Raw genomic sequence first — 21,651 nt, 5'->3', positions numbered from 1 at the left:
TTTGTGCCGTTCCGCGATTACATTGACAGAAGTGGAAACCACGTGTTAAGCATGGCAAGACTTGCTAAAGATGTTTTAGCTGAGATCCCAGAGCAGTTTCTGTCCTACATGAGAGTCAGGGGAATAAAGCCATCACCTGCACCACCACCCTATACACCCCCTATTCATGTGTTGCAGACTCAGATATGACTACTCCAAAGTGCTCAGCATTTATCAAAAGTCAAGAGTCTCTGGATGCAGCAGTAGCTTCTGGTAACTTTTCAGAGCTAGAAAAATTCTCTTCACATACCAAAATTCTCCTATGGTTGCGTAAGCAACTGGAAAGCTTTATGCTAGGAGCAAAATGTTGATGTTCTCTCCAAGTCTTTTTTTTTTTTTTTTTTTTTTTTTTGGGGGGGGGGGGAATGACAAAAAAAATCTAGTTTTTGATGTATTTATTGGAGGGGAAAGCACAAGTCAGGATTTCAACTCAAAAAAGATTGTCCTCTCTGAATACTGTGTGTATATAAATGTATAGGAATGCTATTACTCTGTATCAATGTTTACATGTTACTATTTTTAAATTTCAGTACTTTTATAACTATTCTTAAGAATAACAGTTTGGAATATTGACTCACATGTCTTCTAGCTTGCAATAGTTTGTCACAAGATAACAAGAGAAGCAATATCTCTTTGAACGTTTCTCCAAACAAACACAAATGAAAGCTAAGAAAAGGACAAATACGTATGTGTTTTCCAATACCTGAATTGCTTCAGTCAGTGCTCAGTAATCCATCTCACGGTTTGAGAATAAATTCCTAAAATGTGAATAACACAACTGCATATAACTTTTAACTAACCCCAAACTTTGAGGGGGGAGGTATGTGTATTTTTTTCAGGGATGCTCCAGTTCCTAGGTTTATCTAAGTTTACAGGTTTTTAAACTAGTTACTGAAGCAGATTAGGAGACTTACTTGCTATAAGTAATTAAAGAAAATTACCTCAAATCAGAACTATCAGAGTATTATAGTTGAGTCACTGAGCTCATTAAATCTTATCATGCATCCCTTAAAGCACTGGAAATTTTGCATCAGAAAAGTCTTTTGGAGTGCTTACAGCAGATGTTTTATAATGGACTGTTTTAGACTTAATATAAAATCTTAACTTTTTTTGTCTAGATTGCCCATTCAAAGGGATGCTGACTCTTAATATTTGGGTTTAATATTGTCACATTTCCATTCAGGGTGCATGAATGATAACATTAATTGACTGGTTTAAAAATTGCACAACCATGTTGCTTTGTGCACTATTTTGTGTACAGAACTACCCAAAAATTTTATTATATGCCTGTTCATATATAATTATAAAATGGTTTTGCATGTATACTTTTTACAAAATACACAGTTTTGTGAGTTTGTGTCAGATACATTTTATTTAGAACTAATGGCCTTAAATTTCACAGAACTCCTGAAATGATTGTGAATTGCCTTCAAATACTGTTAAAACTGAACATTTTAATTTTTTTGTGTCACAGTTGTAACTGTCTGGTAATGTAACTTTTTTTCTTTGCATATCACCTGTTTACTACTTCTGTTTCTTTCTACTGTATGTTGTAATGTACAGTATGAAACTAAAGGTGCGTTTTTTAAGCATGAGGAGTTTTTTGCCAGAAAGCATATCTTCAATATTAATGGCATATAACTATGTAAATGCAGAATCTTCCACTTTTAAATATATTTAACTTCCTTTAACTATCTTATGTGGGAAATTACTTTTTCCAGATAATTATTCTGTTGGTTAAAAAAATAATAATATTTTTGTTTTGTAAAAATAAATCTTGTTTTATTTTTATTTCAAAACAGTTTTTACATAAATATGGACTTTAATTTTCTCACCAGGATATGTATTTCTTAGTGGATTGATGTTGCATGAATGAAATTTGATACCTGGCAACTACAGATTTTGATGAAAAGTGCATCATAAAGAGTAAGTTTAAATCTACTGAACGGTGGTGGTGTTCTCCTTCCATCTTCTGCATTTATTTTTCATACCTACAGTGTTGACACTTCAGAAATAACTGAAATAATATTATATTTCTGTTGTTTCATTTGGTTAGCCAGATCTTTATGCTGACATTTGTATTGGTTCCCAGCGGCCCATGTATTTACCAGGTGAGAAGGTCAAAGCTCTAAGGTCAAAATCACAAACTTATTTTATTCAGTGTAAAGTAATAGCTCTCATTGAACCGGCACCTTTTATTAATGGAAAGATCAGTATCAAAATTAATTTAACAACTCATTTAACAAGTGAAGGAGCTTTTAAAGATAACTATTAGTTGATCAAAATTATTTTTTCGCACCAGCCTAAGTACCATCCTGTGCTGCTGTTTTTTCTTCTGTTTGGTATTAGATTCTCAATCTAACATATGTAATGGAAAGAAATAGATGTTATCAGTGGACTAAGTATTCTAGTGGGAAAAGGAGAATTTTTCCAGACTTGTGACATTCCCTATATGTTTGACATCTCGATTCTGTAACGTGTATGAGAATCATTATGTAGACTCACACGGTAGCTTCAGTCATTCCAGTAGTAGAGGTGAGAGTTAATGGTCAACACTTGAATTTCCTCCAAATATCATATGCAGCCATTTTTACTTCTGCCTTTATTCTGAAGAATAATGGAACATAAAACTCATATTCCTTCCTAAGAAATGCTAGCTGCTACCAAAACTTGATAATTTTCTGTGACTGAAGAGTAGCACAGAGTATTTCTGTTTAAGGAAGGTAAGATGTGACGTGTTAGGTGCCAGATGAATTGCCCTGAAAGGAAGACTGTTGGCCATGATGAAAGCTCTCTTCCTTTGGCATCCGTCTTGGAACAGATGTTTTCTTTGTAATACATGCAGAAAATGGTACAACAGGGTGCAGACTGTACAAATGTTCCTACAAATGAGGAAGGACATTGTCTCATGGAGTATGTAATTTGAGAGTGACTATTTTGGGTTTGATTCTGACTAGTGAGGAATTGTTTGCTAATCTGGAAAAAGAAACTGGTTGATCTTAGTTAGAAAAAAGATTTTTGTAATTTTAGGCAAAAATGGCAACCTATACAATAGAATTTAGATGGACTTCAAATCAGCTCACTTCTATACACATACCTGTGGTCCCCCAGGGAGGTATCTGAATGAGAGGAACAGAGTTCAGGAGATCAGGTGTTCTCTGAAAAGATGCATTTTGAAAAGCTGGAAATTCTCCCCAAAGTAGGAACACATTAAATTCACTCCAGAATATTTGTAAAATGGCTGAAAAAATCAGAATGATAAATTATTATCATCTTTGAGAACTAGTAAAAGGACATATAATGACAAATTATGCCAATGCAGTGGGAAACCAGGGAGCATGGTAAGAGGCTGTTATGACTGTATCAGTTCTTTAAATAGAAAAATCAACAAGAATAGAAAGGGAGGATATGTTGCTATGGATAAATGTAAAAGCACAGATACGTGTGAAAAGGGAGAGAAAATCACTAAATTATAACTGCTAAAGCCTAGTAAAACCCGTAATAGAAAGGGAAGGAAAGCTGACTCCATTATTTAACAAATAAACAGAGAGTAAATCTCAGGAAAACTGAAATGCTCAATGTCTTTTTTTCCTTCAGGCTTCATAGAAGGGGGATAATCATTGAATTAAATAGTTAATTAAAAGAAAATAATCTACAGCTAGGTTTACATCAACCAATAAAGATTTGCTAATGATACACACTTTTGAAACAATTTCCTTGAAAAGCAAAACAATGAGCTTCGGGATAAAAGAGAAACAGCCACTTTAACGTGACATTTTAAAAGCAAAATAGGAGATAACGGCCTCATTTGAAGTATTATGAAATACTACAAAACTGGTTAGATCATTCAGGAAAATGCTAATATTCTTTCATCATCAATGCTGGAAAAATACAGCAATTGCTGTTCCATTGGGACCTGTCTTGCTTTTGGTGTAATTCAGTCATTTTCATCGATGACATAATATATTACAGATGTTTATTAAATTAGTGAATTATATCAACTGGAGATAGTTTAATCACTTTCAAAGATGGGATTAAAACTTGCAATTATTTTTATGAATTAGAAAAAATACGTGAAAGAGGAGCAAAATCAATCAGGGCAAATAGGTAAAAGTACTTGGTAACAAAAACCTACCGCACAGTTGCAGTAGTTTCTGGCTCTGCAGCAATTCTGTAAAACAGTGTGTGAGGTTACAGGGGACTACAAAGTAGTCGTTGAGGGGAAGGTGTCTGAGTAGAAGTTCTGAGTGTAGGCCACCTGAGATCATCCTTTCATGGTTCTTCATAAGATCTCAGCTAATGTGCCAGGTCCGGTTCTGAGACTTCAAATAACATGTGGGTCAACTGGAAAAAGTCACCGAGGACTGTTAGGCCACCACTGTTGGAACAAATCGGGCAAATGATCAGGGAAGGTTTCCATGGGGTTGGCCTCCCTCTTGTTGTCTCAACTCTTCTTGACCACAGTGAACTACCACAGCAAGGGCGACTGCATGAGATCAGGGCAAGCCCTACTGATGTGAATGCCTGTGGGGGAGCAGGCTGATGCCATCGTGGCAGAAATGGTTTTGAGGAAGGCCTCACCATGTCCGTTCATGTTGTTAGGTTGTTGTTTCATACTGCTCAGGTTTTTAAGACGAAATGCGTTCTTACTTTCTTTCAAAGTGCTCTATGGGAATAGTACACATTTTCTTCAGCATTCCATGATGGGCTGCTGCTTCTTTGCCACTGAATTGATACAGTATGATTTCAGGTTTCATTTCAAGCTGACATTGCACATTTATGTTCATTGCCATTAGAATGAGTGACTGCAAATGGCTGGCATTTCCAACCTGGCCACCAAAACAAACGGTGTAGAGTACTACGTTTCTGTGCCTACAGCCAAACGTTTGACAGTAATAAATTTCATCATTGAGATCCTTCTCTGGTGGCTTTATTTTGCAAACAAACAAAGGCGTTGGAGTGCCTGAGCTTCTCATGGACATTCCATGCTACGGCAGGCGTACGAGTGCTGTGAGACAACTGCCCCGCGAGCACGCAGCGTGGCTCCTAGCGCTCTGTGTGCCATGGGTGGTGGGACAGCTTTTCCAAGCCACAGCGGGCTGGGGCTGTGCACTGAGCAGTTCCATCACCTCTGCATTGGTCTGTTCCCCAGGGAGCAGGAGTTCTGCCCAGCCCCGAGATGAACATGATCGTCATAATAACTGGGTGGCCTGTGCATCCCCGTGCCACACACAGGCTGTTATGTAGTTGGGTTTGCTTCAAGCTGATCATGAAATCAAAGCAATTGACTGCATGTGCAAAGTGATTAGCTCTGAACGTGGTGGCTTCAAGTGAGGGGGCCATCACGCTGCAATCACCAGCCGAAGGGAATTCAGGGAGAAGCGAATTGGCTAGTTTCCATGAGCACCGGAGTACTGCAAACTGGGGCACTTCTCTGCGAAGAAGGGAGTGAATAATCCCCTCACAGTCATTAAATACTTCTACCGGCACTGGCAGAAAGCCCCCAAAACTATGGGAGCGAGCATTGATTCATTGCTTTCTGTGAGCAGGAGGGAACGGAAAATATAAATAGGTTGTCAAACATGGAGGAAAGGAGGGGAGCCCAGCAGGAGTCTCTCATGGCCGTTTCTGGGAAATGTCATCATTAATGCAATTAACAAAGGGATTAGAAGCTAAATTTTTAAAACCAACCAGGGTATTGGCTCACCAGGGTTGCAGGCTGGGAGGCCTGATTAGAATTCACAAATGGTTTTGATTAATTGGAGGGAAGGTCAGGAATCAGTGAGATAAACTACTGGGGGAAAAAAAATGGAATATTCTGCATTCAGGAGGGAAACAAATAAGCACAAATGAAATGAAAATAAAAAATACCTGGATAAACAGCAGTTCTGGATTTAATAATCTGCAGATTACAGCTGGGCTCCAAACAGGATATGAATCAAATTGTGACAGTGCTGCGTAAAAGGCACAGATCACCACGGCGGATGTTAACAGCGGCCACGCTCGCGTGGGGAGGGAGGTAATCGTTGTTCCAGGCCGAGCCATGCCGGAGCCTTCGCCTGGCACTGTGTCTGGACTGTGGGGCCACACTTGCAGGGTGATGCAGACGATTTTGAAAGACTCCAGGAGAGAAAAAAAGCAGTTGGGTTTTAACCTGTGAGGAAAAAAATCAAAGCACTTGGGTATGTTTCATACGCAAAAGACTAGAGGGAGTGTGCTAACTGTGTGTCTGTGCAAAGGGGTGCTATAATGAGCTGTTCTCAAAGGTCAGCAATGACGGGTGATGTTATCACCTTTGGCAGCCAGGAAGGCTGATAGGGGCTGATAGAGACACCTCCCTAACTGGAGGCCCCTTCTAGTGCGTCTTGGGGAAATTACATCATATTCATCTTAGAAATTGTTCAGAACAGCTGTGCTGGACCGCCGTTAGGGATGGCCTAGCTGTGTGGCCTCCCTCTGAGCAGGAAATAATACATTAAATAGTGAAATATCCTCCCGAAGCCCGTTTGTCAGTCCTGCCAACATAGGCAGCCTAACTAAGGTAGAAGCAAGGATAACATACTGGGAGAGGAGGATGGTAGAGGAAGACTGGAGTGGGTGGGCGGGTAGGAAGGCACTGGGAGGGCTGAGGAGGCCTCTGGTGAGATTTAGTCTGAAATACATGTATGCTTCCAGTCACCCATTTTCAAAGTGATGGACTCAGCGGGCTGGTGAAGAGAGAGGCTTTTAGGAGATTTCCATTCAGCGGACAGGTGAGGTGGCCAGCCCCTGTGCGTGACCAAAGGCTACAAGGCGGGAAAAGTCTCATGGTGGTCACACCAGGATGGTGAACGTCAGGTGAGGAACAAGAAATGCCAAGTGAGTTGGTATAAGAGGACAGCAAGGTCGGAGTCCCTGTCTGCACATCTGATGTTACTAAGCGTAACTACGATGTTGCCTGCAATACCTGGGAATTTAATTCCCCAATGTTCCATTTTTCTCACTCACCTGCAGCACAGGACATCTCCCCTCCACCAGATTCCTTACGGAGGCTCACGGAGCAAGGGTGGTGGAGAAGGCAAGCAGGAAGGCCAGCTTGCTGCTATTGTCAGTGCTTCCAGCTGGATGCAAAAGCATGTGTTTAGGGAAGACCAGAGAGTTCAAGGAGTCTGAAAAATGAGCTCGAGGCAATGTGGCCAGAAGGATCTCTGTGTCCAGCATGGCCTACAACATGGTGCTGGGTACTCCAAGAAGCCAGGTCACGGCATTGCAAACTGGGCACGAAGAAAACCTGCGTACTTTAGATCAATGTCACTGGCCCTCCATTCCCATTGATAATTAAGTACAGTCAAATCTAAAATCATGACACCTTGCCTCGATGTACTGAGTCAGTTGTCGTTACCTGTCTTTTAATAAATGAACCTCACACGTGTTACCATGACTGATGCATAACAGCTTGGGGGCTAGAACTCACATTTTAAGCATATGGGCTTAAACAAAACGAATCAACAGAAATACTGCCTACTATTCCTTTACAGGGAGGGACACAGGCTATGCTGTTGGATCCTTGGGATTCATAGTACTGGGCTGAAAGACTCAGTTTCTTCAGTAACAAGAACTGGTATTTTCCTCATATCTCTAATTCACTCACTCATAATAGAAAACTAAGTCTCTTGATAAAAGAATTGAGGCATTTAAGGGATGTTAGAATAGAACTATAATTGGATTAACATTATCAGATGCCCTTAAATCTGTGCTTTGCATGTTCATCATGTAAAATTCAGAGATTAATGACTCCTTGGTGTGGAGGTAAAATGATTTTACAATGCAAGCTGTCGATTAATAATGCTCTCCCCCACTGACCTTCTGTTGAGCTAATGGTTTGCTCTTCTAGTTGGAGTTGCAGACACTCCTTTGTAGCAACCATGACAAGTGTTTGATAAAAGAAACCCCACTGGTTTTAAACCTGAGTCATCCTCATTTTCTCCTATCTAGACCTCCTCAAAACTTGTCAGCTTTCTCTAACTCAGACCTATGCAAATGCCACTTTGGTAGCCCTTCAAAAAGCTTAGAATGGAACTCCTTTTTACCATTTTACTCCATGATTCAATCAGTAGAACTCACAGTACATAGAAATCACATCTGCTAATGAAATTAGCTATTTAACCCTTGCCAAATTCCCTCCAGCATAAGGAGAGGTGTTACAGAAGATAAAGCCTTATAAAAAAAGCCCCAAACCCACAAGTCAATTGCAGACATGCTGCAATTGCTTCTGAAGTAGCATTTCTCATCTTGCTAAGCCTCTTGGAGGAATACAAACAGGAAGAAGGTGATGCCATTGAGAGTGTGGAAAACCATCGAATCGGAACATTTCATTACTTAAGAGATGCTGTCAGCTGCACTGCAACATTTCCCACTGCCCTGGAAGAATTAGCAAGAAAAGAAATACATGTTTTAGCACACAGCCACGGTATTAGCAAGGGTTTTTTCTGGCACTGGTAGGTATTTCACAGTACAGAGATTTTCAATGCTTGTTAATGCATGCACTGTGTCATTATCAATGGATCTGTCTATTACCTGTCATTGCAAGGAAGTACCAGACTTCCAAAAACTCTTTTTAACAATGGCAAAACCAGCTGAAATGTTGCTTTATTTAAAACCTGCTAGATTGAAATAGGAAAAAGAGGATATTGGAAGTATTGCTGTACTTTGTGGGCAGGTGCTTCCTTCCACTCCCTCCCTTTCCTCCCTTCTTTTTCACCCGCAAGCCCATTCCACAAAGGCAAGCTCCTTCCCCCCAGCTCTGCGTGGTTATTTGCCCTCATCTCATGCCAGGCGGGGGGACCCCTGCAGATACCCCCTCTGGTGTCCCAGACACCACTGGGAGTGATGGAAAGAAACCACATGAAATGAACGTTGAACTCTTGGTGCTGCAGAAGCGCTGTATGGGGTCAAGGGCACAGGGCAGGTGCCACTCTCCGCCTGCCCGGCGGCTCCCAGCAGCGATGGCAGCCCAGGCAGGAACAGTCAACGAGGTGCTAAACGAGCTCAGAGACCCAGCCAGCGCAACACTGCGCCTGGCAGAGCTGCCAAGTTGTGCCCATAAGGTGGATGGCGATTCAAGAAAGCATTTCCCTCCCAGCACACGTGCCCTGGGCATCCCCTGCCAGCGGGGCTCTGCGGCCGGTGCTGGGCGTAGTGCGCACAGCCCTAGCTCTGCTTCGGGAAGGGCAGGACAGTGCTCGGGTATCAGGATACTCACACGAGCATCACAGCAGATAAGGTAAAAGCCAACCATCTGAGACCATTTTCTCATGGAATAGTGCCCTGTAAGGCCATCCTGGGGCAGCAGGGACATCAGTGAATGAAGGAAGCTTTGGGAAGCAAGCAGAAAATATCCACCATCAGCGAGCAGACCCTGGTGCTAAATACGGCACTTAGGGCTTGCTTTTGTATTGTGGGTGGAAGCTAAATGACTAGTGACTAGCTGTGATTACCAGAGAATGAGGTAGTCATCTATGTTTGTAAAGGGAGAAAATGGAGAGAGGGAAAAGGTAGTGGAAAGTTTATTCCTCCCAGGAGTGCAGGCAGACAAGGGCTGGAAGCCCAGCACTTCCCGGTGGCTGGGGTTGGGTGGCCCTGCCGCTGCCCTGTCCCGAGTCGGGTGGTGCAGGCAGTGATGGGTGCTGGGGGGCCATAACCTCACCCACCTCTCCAAGAGGGGCAGCCCTGATTTTAAGACCAGTTTTACAATGAGGACTCATAGCAGCAAGCCTAATTAGTGTAAGACTGCAATTGTAATATATATCTATTTCAAAATAAATTAGTAACTGCCGTGGACACAGGAAAGGACCCCAACAGAAGGTGTTAATTTGCCATCCTCTACCACGGTGGCATGCAAAACCCCTGCCGACTTCATTGCATTGAGGACGTCAGAGCTGGGGCCCTGTGGCACCGCTTGCCCCTGCTCCGTGGACAGCAACGGGGACCACGGACCATGAGCCCAGCTCTCCTCTGCGACAGCGCTGGGCTGTGAGTAGCACAGGAGGGATTGAGGGATGGAAAAAGATCACTGCCAGGAGCCTGGCAGGCACCTTAAATGTGTCTGGCAGCTGAGACACAGTGGAGAGCTGACGGGGTGATGTGAGAGAGGGTTATGAATGGCAATTGAAAAAGCTGCTGAAAGAAAACACAGTAAAAAAAAGATTTGTGATTTTTGTATCGTCGGGGAGCAGATTCTCTCTTTGAAATACCTCTGGCAGAGCTGAGACCCCAGCCAAGAGCCCCAGGGCCCCGCCGCAGAGCTATCGGGGCCTCTGCCTGCCATCCTCCCCTCAGGACATCTTCCAGCGTGGGGGGTCTTCCTTGATGGACACGCTTCTTCCTTCATGCATGCACGCTGATAGATTAAGCAGCTTGGCCCTTGCTGTGCTTCGCAGCTGGCTGAGATTCCCAGATAACTCTGCAAAATGATAAACTGGATTTTTAGGAGGTGGCTGAGACTGTCAGGGCGGGATGCTGTGAGAGGCACAGGCTTCCATGGCAAGGAGGCAGGGCCGCTTCTCAGCCCCGCACAGCTCCGGAGGGGCGAGGAGTGCTACTGAATTAACACCAAGGACATTCAGAGTCCCCAGAGACAGCAGGTGGTTGCGGGTGTGAGTTTAAGATACCCTTTACTTTTCCATCTACATAAAAAGAAGTTACTGCTGGAGAAACCAAGGACAGTCCAATGGTACTGCACCCGCGTTTTTGATGAAGCTGTAGAAGCGTGAGGGTTAGGGGAAGGTGATACCAGTTGAATGCCAGTCCCTGCCAGAGCAGCTGGCAGCAGTGCTGGTGCCTGAGCCGATTTGCTCCCTGCGGGGCTGGAGGCAACGAGGCCCCGACCCCAGGCGCATCCCTGGAGCTCTGCACTGGGGAGCGGGGCGGTGACCCCCAAACCTCCCCGCGCTGGTGGCCCCCAAGAGCCTGCACGGGGCCTTTGGCCACTCTTCCCGAGCCCCACTCGTCCCTGCAAACCCCCGGGAAGCCGCCAGCAAGAGGTGGCAGTGGGTTGCTGGTTTCTCCTCGCTTTCGCCTGCTGCTTTTTCCTGCAGGTTCAGGAGGAAAAGGCAAAACAGCAGAGTTGCCCTGCGCGAATGGTGCTGGCAGCTGCTCACAGAGGGGAAAGGCCAGGCCCTTTTCTGGCCTTTTAATCAGTAGGAAGGACTTTCTGCGGTAGGCAAGGGTGCAGCTTGGCTGAGCTCTGCACTATATGGGATATACGCATTAGCTGCAGCTCCTTCCCCGCTGACAAACACCAGCCCTGCTCTGATGTCAAGGGAGCCAGATGAGCGTTCACAGGACAGCACAGTGCAGGAGGGATTTTCTTTGGTTCACAGAGGTAGCTGAGGGTAAGTCTACGTATAAAATATGTAAGTGCACCAAGCTCTGCATTCGTGGTTTGCAGGTAAAATTCCCCAGCTTGGAGGCAGCGCTCTGCGACGCAAGCCAGGACTTCCCAAGGGCAGATGTACTTCAGCGCTGTGGGATGCTCAGGCTGCTCTGGGCACACACTGGGGTGACCAAGGGCCTGCAGAGAGGCCCAGCCAAGCCCGTAGGAGCTGAAAGACGTGCTGTTGCCTCCAGCAGCCACTAGCTTTTGCTGTGTGCTGGGCTGCTGTGTGCCACGAGAGGTGCCGCCGGGCGGCCGGGGCACTGAGGTGTGGGCTGCAGGGCGGTTCTGTCTCCAGTCGGCACGCTTGGCCAGCGAGGACAGCAAGGCACATTTTATTGCAAGATAGGACGGCAAAGCTATATTCCCAACAGAGCAGGACAGGGCCTGCCTGACTGCCGTGTTGCAGCTCATCAGGCCTGACAAACCAGCAAGCCATTCCGGTTGCCATTCCCTTCTTGCTCTTATTCTATTACAGAGCATCTAAATTGTGATTACTGTACAGAAAACTGAATGATGCTGTCCTCCAGGCGTGTCATTACAGCTTCTATTAGAAACAAGCTGATGACAGGTGGAGGAAGCTCCAGACATCTCAATCGCTTTCTAAAACTTGCATGAATTTCATCAGGAGCCAAAGTGCAGGAGCTGGGGGGATGCACTGCTCTACCTTCCTGCCAGGTCGTGCCTGTGCCCACTGTCCTCGGGCAAGTTTCACAGGAGTGGAGGAGGAGGGAGAAGTCCCTGCATGCTCTGAAAACTCTCCCACCTGCTTGTTTAAAGTTTCTGTGCTGTGTTTAACCTCAAATCAGAGCTTCAGTGCAGACTCAGAGCAGTGGCAACTTCCTCTGCTGCCTGCTTCTGTGGTGGTTTTCATCCCTCCACCCTCATGGCTCATCCAGCACCTTCGCCTGTGCCCAGGGCTGGAGCGTGGGGACATCACTGTGACAGCCACTCCTCAGTGCATCACAGTCACCTACCTCAGCCCCACATGCAGATGCCTGAAGGAGCAAGCCCTGGTGGGGGTTCGGTGTGCTCCAGGCAAGGGGAGCAGGGCTGGCGGGGACCCCCTCCTGGACTCCCATCTGGCTGGTACATCCTTCTGCTGCCTCCACCCTGTCCCAACGGGTTGGTTCAATTCCTCCTCTCCTGGGTTTGGGGATTTTTTTATAGAGATTAAGTCATTATGTAGAAAGACTCTCTGTTGTATGGACAGTCGTAGAAGAAGTTAATAGCCCTCTTTACCCAGAGCAGCCAGCTGTACCTAAAGCTAGACTCAGCAGGAGCGTGAGGGACACACGGCTGTTCAGCGCCACAAAGGGAGGCACTATTTTTGGGAAAACGTTTGTTTCCTCCATCATTTCTATCTGGCAGAGGCAGGAAAGCTGATGTCCAGAGACCTGTGGACTGGGTGGGGGAACGGGGCAGGTCTTGCTCTGGCAGAAGTTGCAGACAGCCCAGGATGTAAGGCAGCATGAGCAGTCATCTCCCAGATTTCAGTTTTGAAGCTCCTCTTGAGAGGGGTCTCTGACCTCCCAGCCCCCCTGGCCTCAGCTCTGCCTCCTGGGAGCAAGAAGTCCGCACCAAAGCAGCCAAAAGGAGCTCTCGCCAAATGGGATGAGATGTGGAGATTGAATGAATCAGGCACGAAACTATTTCTGATTTACACCTGTGTAGCTGCTGACAAACCTTCCATTAAACCCAAGTAAAACCTAAATAAAATGAAGGCAGAACCAGAGACCTGATGGTCTTTGGAAAGGCACTTTTCTCTCAAGGAGATCACCGTTGTCCCAGTTGTTGGTGGGAGGTGACTGGAGAAGAAGGGATAACCCCCCATCCTGCCACGTCAAAGGGCAGGAGGCAAATTTCACAAGGATCAATCCTATCAAATGGGTAAAATTCAACAAGGTAAGTCTTACCTGCTGCCAGAAACCACCAGTGCTGACATTTTCCCTCACAGGAAAACTGAGGGTAAAAAACCCCAAACACCCCAAAACAAAGGGATTAGCCAAAAAAGTGCTTCCCTTAGGAGGCTTCATATAGTAACGATAACCATGAGAACTGTCTTGTTCTGAGCCACCTTCAGTGGGATCGTGCCTGGAAGCCTCTGCTCAGTACAGGCCGTCCTAGGACGTGGCGCTCTGCAGAGCTGGGGCTTGGTGGCTCTGAGGGCAGGAGCACCCACAGTGGCCCCAGGTAGGCAGGGACAGGGCTGACTTGCATTCCTGCCTTTAAAAAGTGTTGGAGCAGAAGGCCCCAACATCAGCACACCAATGCTGTGCAGCTGACAGCCCCAGCACCGCCTGGCAGCATTCCTGGGAGAAGACCATACCCCAGCTTAAAAAAAAATAAAAATAAAAATAAAAAGACTATAACATTTTCTCTTCTCTCCACTATTCATTTTCAAACTGCTATAGGATCACTGCGTTAATATTTGTTGTTTTCTTATGAAAATAGGTGGGCTCGGCCAACTTTGTAACAAAGGCCTATGCCAAAAGGCAGTGAGTTCAAGATGTTACACACACACCCGAGGGAAACTTTCCTTCTGATTTGTACACTCATGGGGCTGCTCCGTGCCTGGTCTCCTCCAGGTATGTGGTGAGACCTTCGGGATCCTGACATTCAGCCAAAGCTGCCTCTGCCCTGATGCCGTGTAAGCCCACAGGGGCATGCTCTCTGAGGGGAGTAACGAGACAAATATACGTGGGTGACTCAGGCTCCCCATGAGCCTCAGCTCATCCCTGAGTACCACTTGGCACAGCACCCCTGAGTGACACCTTGCACAGGTGTCGCATTTAAGTGCCTGGTACTAAGCATTTTACAGTGGATCCTCTGAGCAGAAAGGTCCTACCAATGTGCTTTGCCCCTGTGGTGTACCCTGCTGCGTGGTGTCCAGCGCAAGCAAGGCTCTGCACCGGCTGTGTCCTCCTGGAAGACTGAAGCTGAGGGCTCCTAGACAAGTCTTTTACAGGGAAGAAGAGAAACAGGTCTGCATCTCTCTGGGTGGGATTTATGGTGTTCTGGACCTGCACTGCACTGTGTCGTGGGAAACACTGGCAAGCTCTGGGGCTGCCAGAGCAGGGTCTGGGGCCAGTGATGGCACCAGGGCAGGCTGAACCCATCTCTTGAGAAGACTCTTGGCCAATGAGATTTTTCTCAGTTCTCCACCCAAGCCAGGGAACATGAGTGTGAGAGCCATGCCAGGCTGAAGGGAGACCGATGCCCAGGCTGGTCTGTGCAGCAGTTTGGAGGGGACCAGCGGGCTGTTCGGGCTGTTCACAGACTCGGGGGTAGCCCTGGGCTTGAACAGTCTGGGAAGGGTGAATCACAGTACTTCAGATCTGTCTCAAAGCTGAACTGATGGGATGTGTCAAACTGCCATTGAAGGCTGCATCTTCAGGAAGGCTCAGCAGAGCCTGCTGTGCATCGTCCCCTGAAAAATTAGGGCCAGCAGTGTGCATTGTAGACTGGCTTTTCCACATGAAAGACCAACTGCCCCATTCACCTGGAAGGGGGTGCAGGTATGGAGTCACATTGCCACTTCCAGTGACACCAACAGCTGGAGGCCACCAGTGTTGTATTTATATTGCCTCTGCCACCCAAAGGCCTTCTGAATCCATACCAGCATGGTACAAAGCCTCCCCTTTATTTCAGTCTTTCAGTTTTGTTCCTCCTTCCCTCCCTGCCTGTGCTCCCTGGGAGCTATATAGCACATGGAAACCCTCACGCACCCCCTCAGCATGATAAGGGTAAGTGTTCCCATCAGCAAAGCTTGTTGGCCCAGCTTCAACCCCCAGAGAAGTGAGACAAGGAACCCTATGCCACCTGCAGGTGCTCCCCACCTTAACCAACTCCCACCCGTCCCCCCTTGGCTAGGAAGGGAACCAGAAGATGCTACGAGCTGAGGAACCTGTACAGGTATGGCTGGCAACCAGGATTTGCACTGGTCCTCCTCCTGCAGAGGACCTGAGCGTTTGCATGACCTCACCGCCTTGCATTTGCAATGAGTGGCTGGATGCTCAAGTGCCTCGTGCTGAAGCAGAATGGTGGCTTTTCCCACAAGGCACGAATAGTGATTCCTGTGATCGTGGAGCAAGGAAGGGCCCCTGGGCATGGGGCGGGAAGAGTGAAGGTGGCCTATGCCAAGCGACAGCACCTCAAAGCTGTGCACCCCACGTGAGGCGCTCCGAGGCATTTCAGAAGCAGCAGCAGCGCTGTTCAACTGCCTGTGACAGGAGACTCTGCCTGGAGCCTCGACTGCTGTCCAGTTGTCACTGGAGGGTCCGAGAGTGATTGCACAGAGAGCCCCGGCCTGCAAAGAGCCTCTCCAAGGAAGTCTCCGGGTTTAAATTCAATAGAAGCACTTGGCACTTGAAGTAATGCTGTAATAGCGCTCTGTGAAGCTGATGAAAATTCCTTCTCGTGTTGACCATGATGCAAGTAAATGTTGTCTGGAGGGTTTCAGCTGTTGTCATGGGCTCTAGTGGAAGAAGCAGGACAGAGCAGAGGTGCTTGCACTTATGTGCACACGAGCACCTGTCTTGGGCTTAAAGGAGGGCAAGGGGGTTTTCAAACACAGTCGTGCCTCCAAAGGGACACAAGTACTCCCATCACTTCTTTCCCAGATCAGAAGGCAGGGTTGCAACCAGAGGGTCTTGGGTAAGACCGGCTGCCAGAGCGGTGGTGAGCTGGCAGCTGGCTGGGTGCACGGTCAGGGGGTGGTGGCAGTGGGTGCTGCGGCAGGGACGTGGGAGGTGATAGAGGAACAAGCACGGCACGAGGACAGTGGTGCAGCCCGGCCACCGCAGTGGCTGGTGGGCACTACAACACTGGTGACACCAGATCCCACAGAGGCTAATGCTGGTGATGCCATTGCCCAGTGACCCCAGCCTGCAGGAGAGCAAGCTGCTAAGGGGGGGTCCCTTAGGGGACAGGGGAACCTGTGAAGGTATGAGTGCCTAAGTCTTTGTAGTGCCAGGGAAAGAAATTGAGCACAGCCCCAGTTCCCAAAAGGGATAGCAATGCCACAGAAAGCTGTGAAGGGGGTATTAAAGGGAGAAAACTGATGACTTGTTGCTGATCTAAAACCAGTGGTGGGCAAGCTGCTGTAAAAATGGGTCCTCCTGGTGCTTGCTGTCTGGCCAGGGATGTGTTCCTGCTGCAAGGGCAGGAGACACCCAGCTGAGAAGCAGATGGCTTGGGAAGAGCAGAGAACTGTTCAGGCAGATTTTAAATTTCAATTAACCATTGGGTTTTTTTCTCTCTTTCAGCATGTTCATGCTTTGCTGAAATCAATACTAGACTCAAAGAAAAGAAGCCTCCATGTATTAATTACATATATTAGTCTATATATTTATCTATAAAAATAAATGAGGATAAGCTGTTCTAATAAGCGCATTTTCAGTTGTCCAAGGTTGGCAGAGGGTTCAGTAAGTCAGCAGCTGGCATTTATCACACTGATCATGTCAGTGCTGTTTATCTTTTATAACCAGATCTGAAAGGAAGATTGTGTACAAGACATTTCCCCTGGCAGCATTGCTTGCTCCTGCCCAGGAGGTAAAAGGCTGCGCTCCTCTTATGCAACAAGTCCAGGCATTTTCTTAATTAAGAATAAATAAAAAAAAAAAAGAGAAAAGAGCCTTCTTTCATCTCATTAAGTAGATAATAAAAATACAGACTGCCCTTAAGCGCAATCACTGATTAAACACTTGGATGCCAAACAAATAGATGGAAGAAAATTTTAACATATAAACAAAAGAGTCATCTACTAAGTAGCCAAAAAACTTTCACTAATTGGGAAGACTCTATACAAGGCAAAAGGGAGACCGAAGGGGAAAGTGCATCGTTTCTGTAAACAGCAGCTTCCCTGAGGGTGAGGGGGGCAGGGGTAGGTGGTTTGGGCTGAGGACAGGTCCCCAGTGCCACCGGGAGGAAGCATCCCCATGCACCCAGGAGCAAGCCTGGAGGACCTTCCCACTGCTGAGGCAGCTGGCGTGGGTAGGGGTCTGGGGGTACCCCTGGGCCAGCAGCCCAGCTGTTTGAGCAGCAGGACTGGGGAAGGGGGAGCTCAGCACCTTCGCAGCCCTGTGGTGGGACTGCTGGCAGCGACATCCTTCTGCTCATCGTTCACAGGGGTGATTTGCCAAAGGCCAAGTCTGGTTTTGCAATATTTGGAGGAGTTTAGGTGGCAGTATTAAAACTCTTCTGGATTTCAGTCAGAAAAGAGACCTCCACCGCTAATTTGTCACTTAGTGTAGTGCTTGTTTGGGGCAAGTGCGGCGGGATTTCCAGCATGCCGGAGAGGAGCACTAAGCCTTCTGAACCGAAGATCTCTGTAGTATTTATCTGCTCGCAGCACACTGCATTGCCATCCACCCAGAAGTGTCAGATAGGCTGGGATGCACCAGCAAGCCCTTTGCCCTTTCCTTGATAGCACTGTTTCATTGCCGAGCTCTGGTTCCCATTCCTGCTCCCCTTTCAGGTCCTGCTGTTCCACTTTTAAGCACAAGCGGTAGCAGATGTTACTGGCACCAGCAGTCGCCATCCTGATACAGCTGTCAGCAACTGCAGCACCAAGAGGCTCGGGACTGAGAGGCTGGATCCCGGTCTGCACCAGCAATGCCATGAATCATGTGGGCAGTGATGAATTTGAAGGCAGCCATGGCAGCCTCCTGACCAGAAGGGCACAGAACAAAACCTCCTGCAACCAGGGGTACATGACAAGGCTGAGTGTAAGGGCTCTTTCTGAGAACAGGCTTTGTTCGTTGTCTGGGTGCCAGGCTGCAGAGTGATTATGCCTTAAAATGCAGCGAGGAAGCAACTAGCACTAAACGTGGCTCTCTGAGCTCACCTGCAAATCAACCCTGTGCACACCTGTCTGCAATGAGGGGCTGCCCAAAGCCTCCCACAGCTTAAATCCTGATCTGGGAAGCAGAGGCCTCCTCAGATGAGCATGGAGGGAGTAAACAGCTCCGTAGAGCGTGAACTGGCTGCAAAGGTGCTTTGCTGCACGTAGGCACCTTCCAGGGCAGAACTTGGGTGGGTAAGTGATTGTATATGACCAGCAATTGTGTATGTAATAAAGGATCTTACTTGGAGTCTGTGCCTTCATATGCCACAGCTTAGCTCTCACCTAGCTGAATTCAGGATGGCATCCCATGTTTCCAAGTGCTGGGAAAACATTAGCTTTCTGTTCAATTACTAATTGTAGGTTTTGTTCATTCTTTTAATGACTGAGCTTAAATAGGAAATTTGGAGAGTGTGGGATAACTGAGCAGGTACAAACCCAAGCCAGTGACTTTGCTTAGCTTGTTCCAAAGCGTATTTGCAAGGACATTAGCCAGGACAGATCAGTTCAGAAAACTTTGCCTTTCACCTGGACAACAGCTAATGTACACCAAAGAAAATATTGTCTTGCTCTCCTCTGCATATTGCATCTCTTAATTAGTGTAATCTATTTAATCTGCTCTGACTGATTTTACACTCGTGGAGGCTACAAAGCATCTGCTCTTAAACTTGAACTTGTGATCGTCTCCTCTGGGTATTAGCGAGGTCCCTGTGCCACAAGGGCCTCTCTTCAGAGGAGATGGGAGCAGCAAGGGGAGCACCATACCTCACTGCCTGCCTCCTGCTGACCTCACCATTCAGGAGAAAGGGCAGTGGGGCAATCCTTGCTGCAAGCAGGTCAGTGCTAAGGCAGAGAAGGGCTCAGGCAAGGGGCATGACTGTGAATATGTTACTGATAACGACCACACGTCCCTTACATGTCTGTGGCTGCTCTTTGTGTCTCAAAGTTTTCACTTTATCCTCAGTGAAACACTGGAGGAAGCACTGCTGCAGTTTCCACTTGGTTCTACACCTTCGTGGCACATCCCTGCCTGGTGCAGGAAGGCAGAGACCTTTCCATTTGGAGGTACAAGGACAAAGACTGGCTCAGGTAACTCTGCAAGAGGTTTCTGTATGAAAGAAGTCTCTTGTCTGCACAACTTCCATTGCTACTAAAATAGTTGTTAGAAGGCAATAAATGTCCTTCGAGTGTCCTCTACCTTCACTGTTCATGTTGCCTTCACTTCTTGTACTTGTCTCTCTTCTGCTTTGTCTTGCTGTCATGTCCTATTTCAGCTCACAGCTCTGCCATCCCTGATTCCTCTGTCCTTTAGCTGTTCATTCTTAGAAAAAGCAGAGTAAGTATGTCAGGAGAGTATTTGCTTCAGTGCGATGATGCAGTCCTGCCGAGAGTGGTCCCTAGATTGACATTCAAGAAATAACTGTGATGTTTCATAGCTTTGGTGTCTCTCTTCTCCCAGCAGTCATCAATGCTTGCGGAGACGGGTAACTATATGGGTACCGTGACTGCTCACACGGGTTTCTCACCTGCATGGGCTGCGTGACAGCCAAAGCAGCTGAGGTCCCATCTCTGCCGCAGCATTTCAGGTGCCTTGCCCTCCTGCTGTAGGAGGTAGATTTAGGGTGGAGCAATGGGGGCTGATATGATATGATATGACCATAATCCCTGCACGTGCCATAGCAGCAGCATCCCCCTTTTCCAGACTGGGGAATGGATCTGCTCCCAAACTCCCTTCTGAGCTGATGAGAAAATCTGTTTGCTTGACAGTGACTAAGGAAGGGGGGAGGAGCACTGAACAGGGTAATATGTGGAGCTTGCTCTACGTATATCAGCCAAATATAAGAAACCCTGGTTGGGTATGCTCATGGGAGCTCCCTCCTCTAGCCAGCTCTTCAAGGGGGTGCTGAGCCCACCATATGCAGCCCTGACACAACTGTGTTATGCTCAGAGCCGGGGCCGGGGATGTCTTTGAGACAGCAATGTCATGGCCTTCTGAAGCAAGCTCCAGTGATGAACACCTCTTTGCCTGCAGGTGGGAAAGCCAAGTGGTTTCAGTGTGTCCCTATATTTGCATCACATCTGGAAATCATGGACATCTGGTGACCCTCAGGTTCTTGCAGGCCCTGTCATAGGGCATACACCAAGCACTGGGTGACTTGAGCACTGCAGTGGGACCAGCTTGCTGGCTTCAAAGGCCACATTCAAATCTCGTGCCTGTCCTCCCTACTGCACTGGAACTGTGCATTTCTTCCAGTGAATGCCATAGTTAGAAATCCAGGATCATTATGTATGGCAAAATTCATATATGGTATGTATGCTGTGTAGTTTTAATTGTGATGAAAAACACGTCAAGATAGCAAGCATAGGGTGCACAGCTGTTGAAAAGTGCAAGTCCTTGTACACTCAGGCAATGGAGATGAGAGGCAGCAGATGTGCTGGGGCTAGTCCCACCTTACCACCTTGTTCATCAGGTTTCACTGGGCATCCTGAAGCCCTAGAGCGAGCTACGTTATTTCTAACTGTTTTGAGGCTGAATTTCAGATACGCTACTCCCCTTTTCTTTTAAAACCTGAATACTCGCCAACAAGCAGCCAAGTGTTTTGACATGGTTACACAGGTGATAGTTGCGTTTGTTATTTAGAAAGTGGACTTTGAAAAAAAAACTAAGAGGGGGAACTGTTCTAGCAGCAACGCTTCAAATATTTCAGCTGTCTTACTTCAGCGTTGTTGTTTCTTTTTTTAATAATCTATAAAAATGGCCTATTGTTCTTTCACCTTTCTGTTCCTTCTTGCCAGATTTACTCAGATTACAGGTCAAAACAAGTTTTTTTTTTCTTCGGTTCTGTGGAGTAGCTTTGCTGTCAGAGAAGAATAGGCCTTCCTCTCTGTTATAAATATTGTAATAGACAACAGACAGATGGTAATAAACCATGTTGAATTTCCAGTGACTTACTGGAGGTGCAAGAGCTCACAGCTCTGTCTGGAGAACCAGAAATTGGCCAGGAGTGGAAAGGTTTCAGGTGAGACTGCACTTTGTTGCGCTGGTTTTGGCCATCACCAAGTATTTTGGTTGACAGAGCTGGTTCTTGGCTCATTTTCTGAGCCTTGTGGGCCAGGCCAGGTTTAATCTCTGTTCTGTTTTCCTGTCTGTGCCTTGCACAGAGCAGGTCCTTCAGCTTGAGGAGGAGTCCTTTGGTGGAGTTCATGAGATGTTCATCAGACGGACCTGCTATAGGTTCACGTCTTCTCCTCCAAAGCACTTTCACTACCAGAAACACTGCCAAGCAAACAGAGCACGGAAAAGAGTTTGGGAGCAGATTCTTTCCCAGTCTGGAAAATGGCAATGCCGCTGCTC

The 21,651-nt window shown here is 46.9% G+C and overlaps 1 protein-coding gene across 2 annotated transcripts in view; it reads left to right on the top strand.

Annotated features, from left to right (window-relative positions):
• The window catches only part of CPNE8 (copine 8), a 110,416-nt gene extending 108,436 nt beyond the window's left edge, over nucleotides 1-1,980 (top strand). For both annotated transcript variants that reach the window (XM_080391755.1, XM_080391756.1), the window contains one exon: nucleotides 1-1,980. In XM_080391755.1, the coding sequence (XP_080247881.1) occupies nucleotides 1-189 (189 nt within the window). In that variant the 3' untranslated portion in view covers nucleotides 190-1,980.
• The last annotated feature ends 19,671 nt before the right edge of the window (nucleotides 1,981-21,651 follow it).

This window comes from Falco punctatus (assembly GCF_963210335.1).
Source record: "Falco punctatus genome assembly, chromosome: 6".
Lineage (NCBI taxonomy): Eukaryota > Metazoa > Chordata > Aves > Falconiformes > Falconidae > Falco > Falco punctatus.
This window is presented reverse-complemented; position numbering and strand designations above follow the sequence as displayed.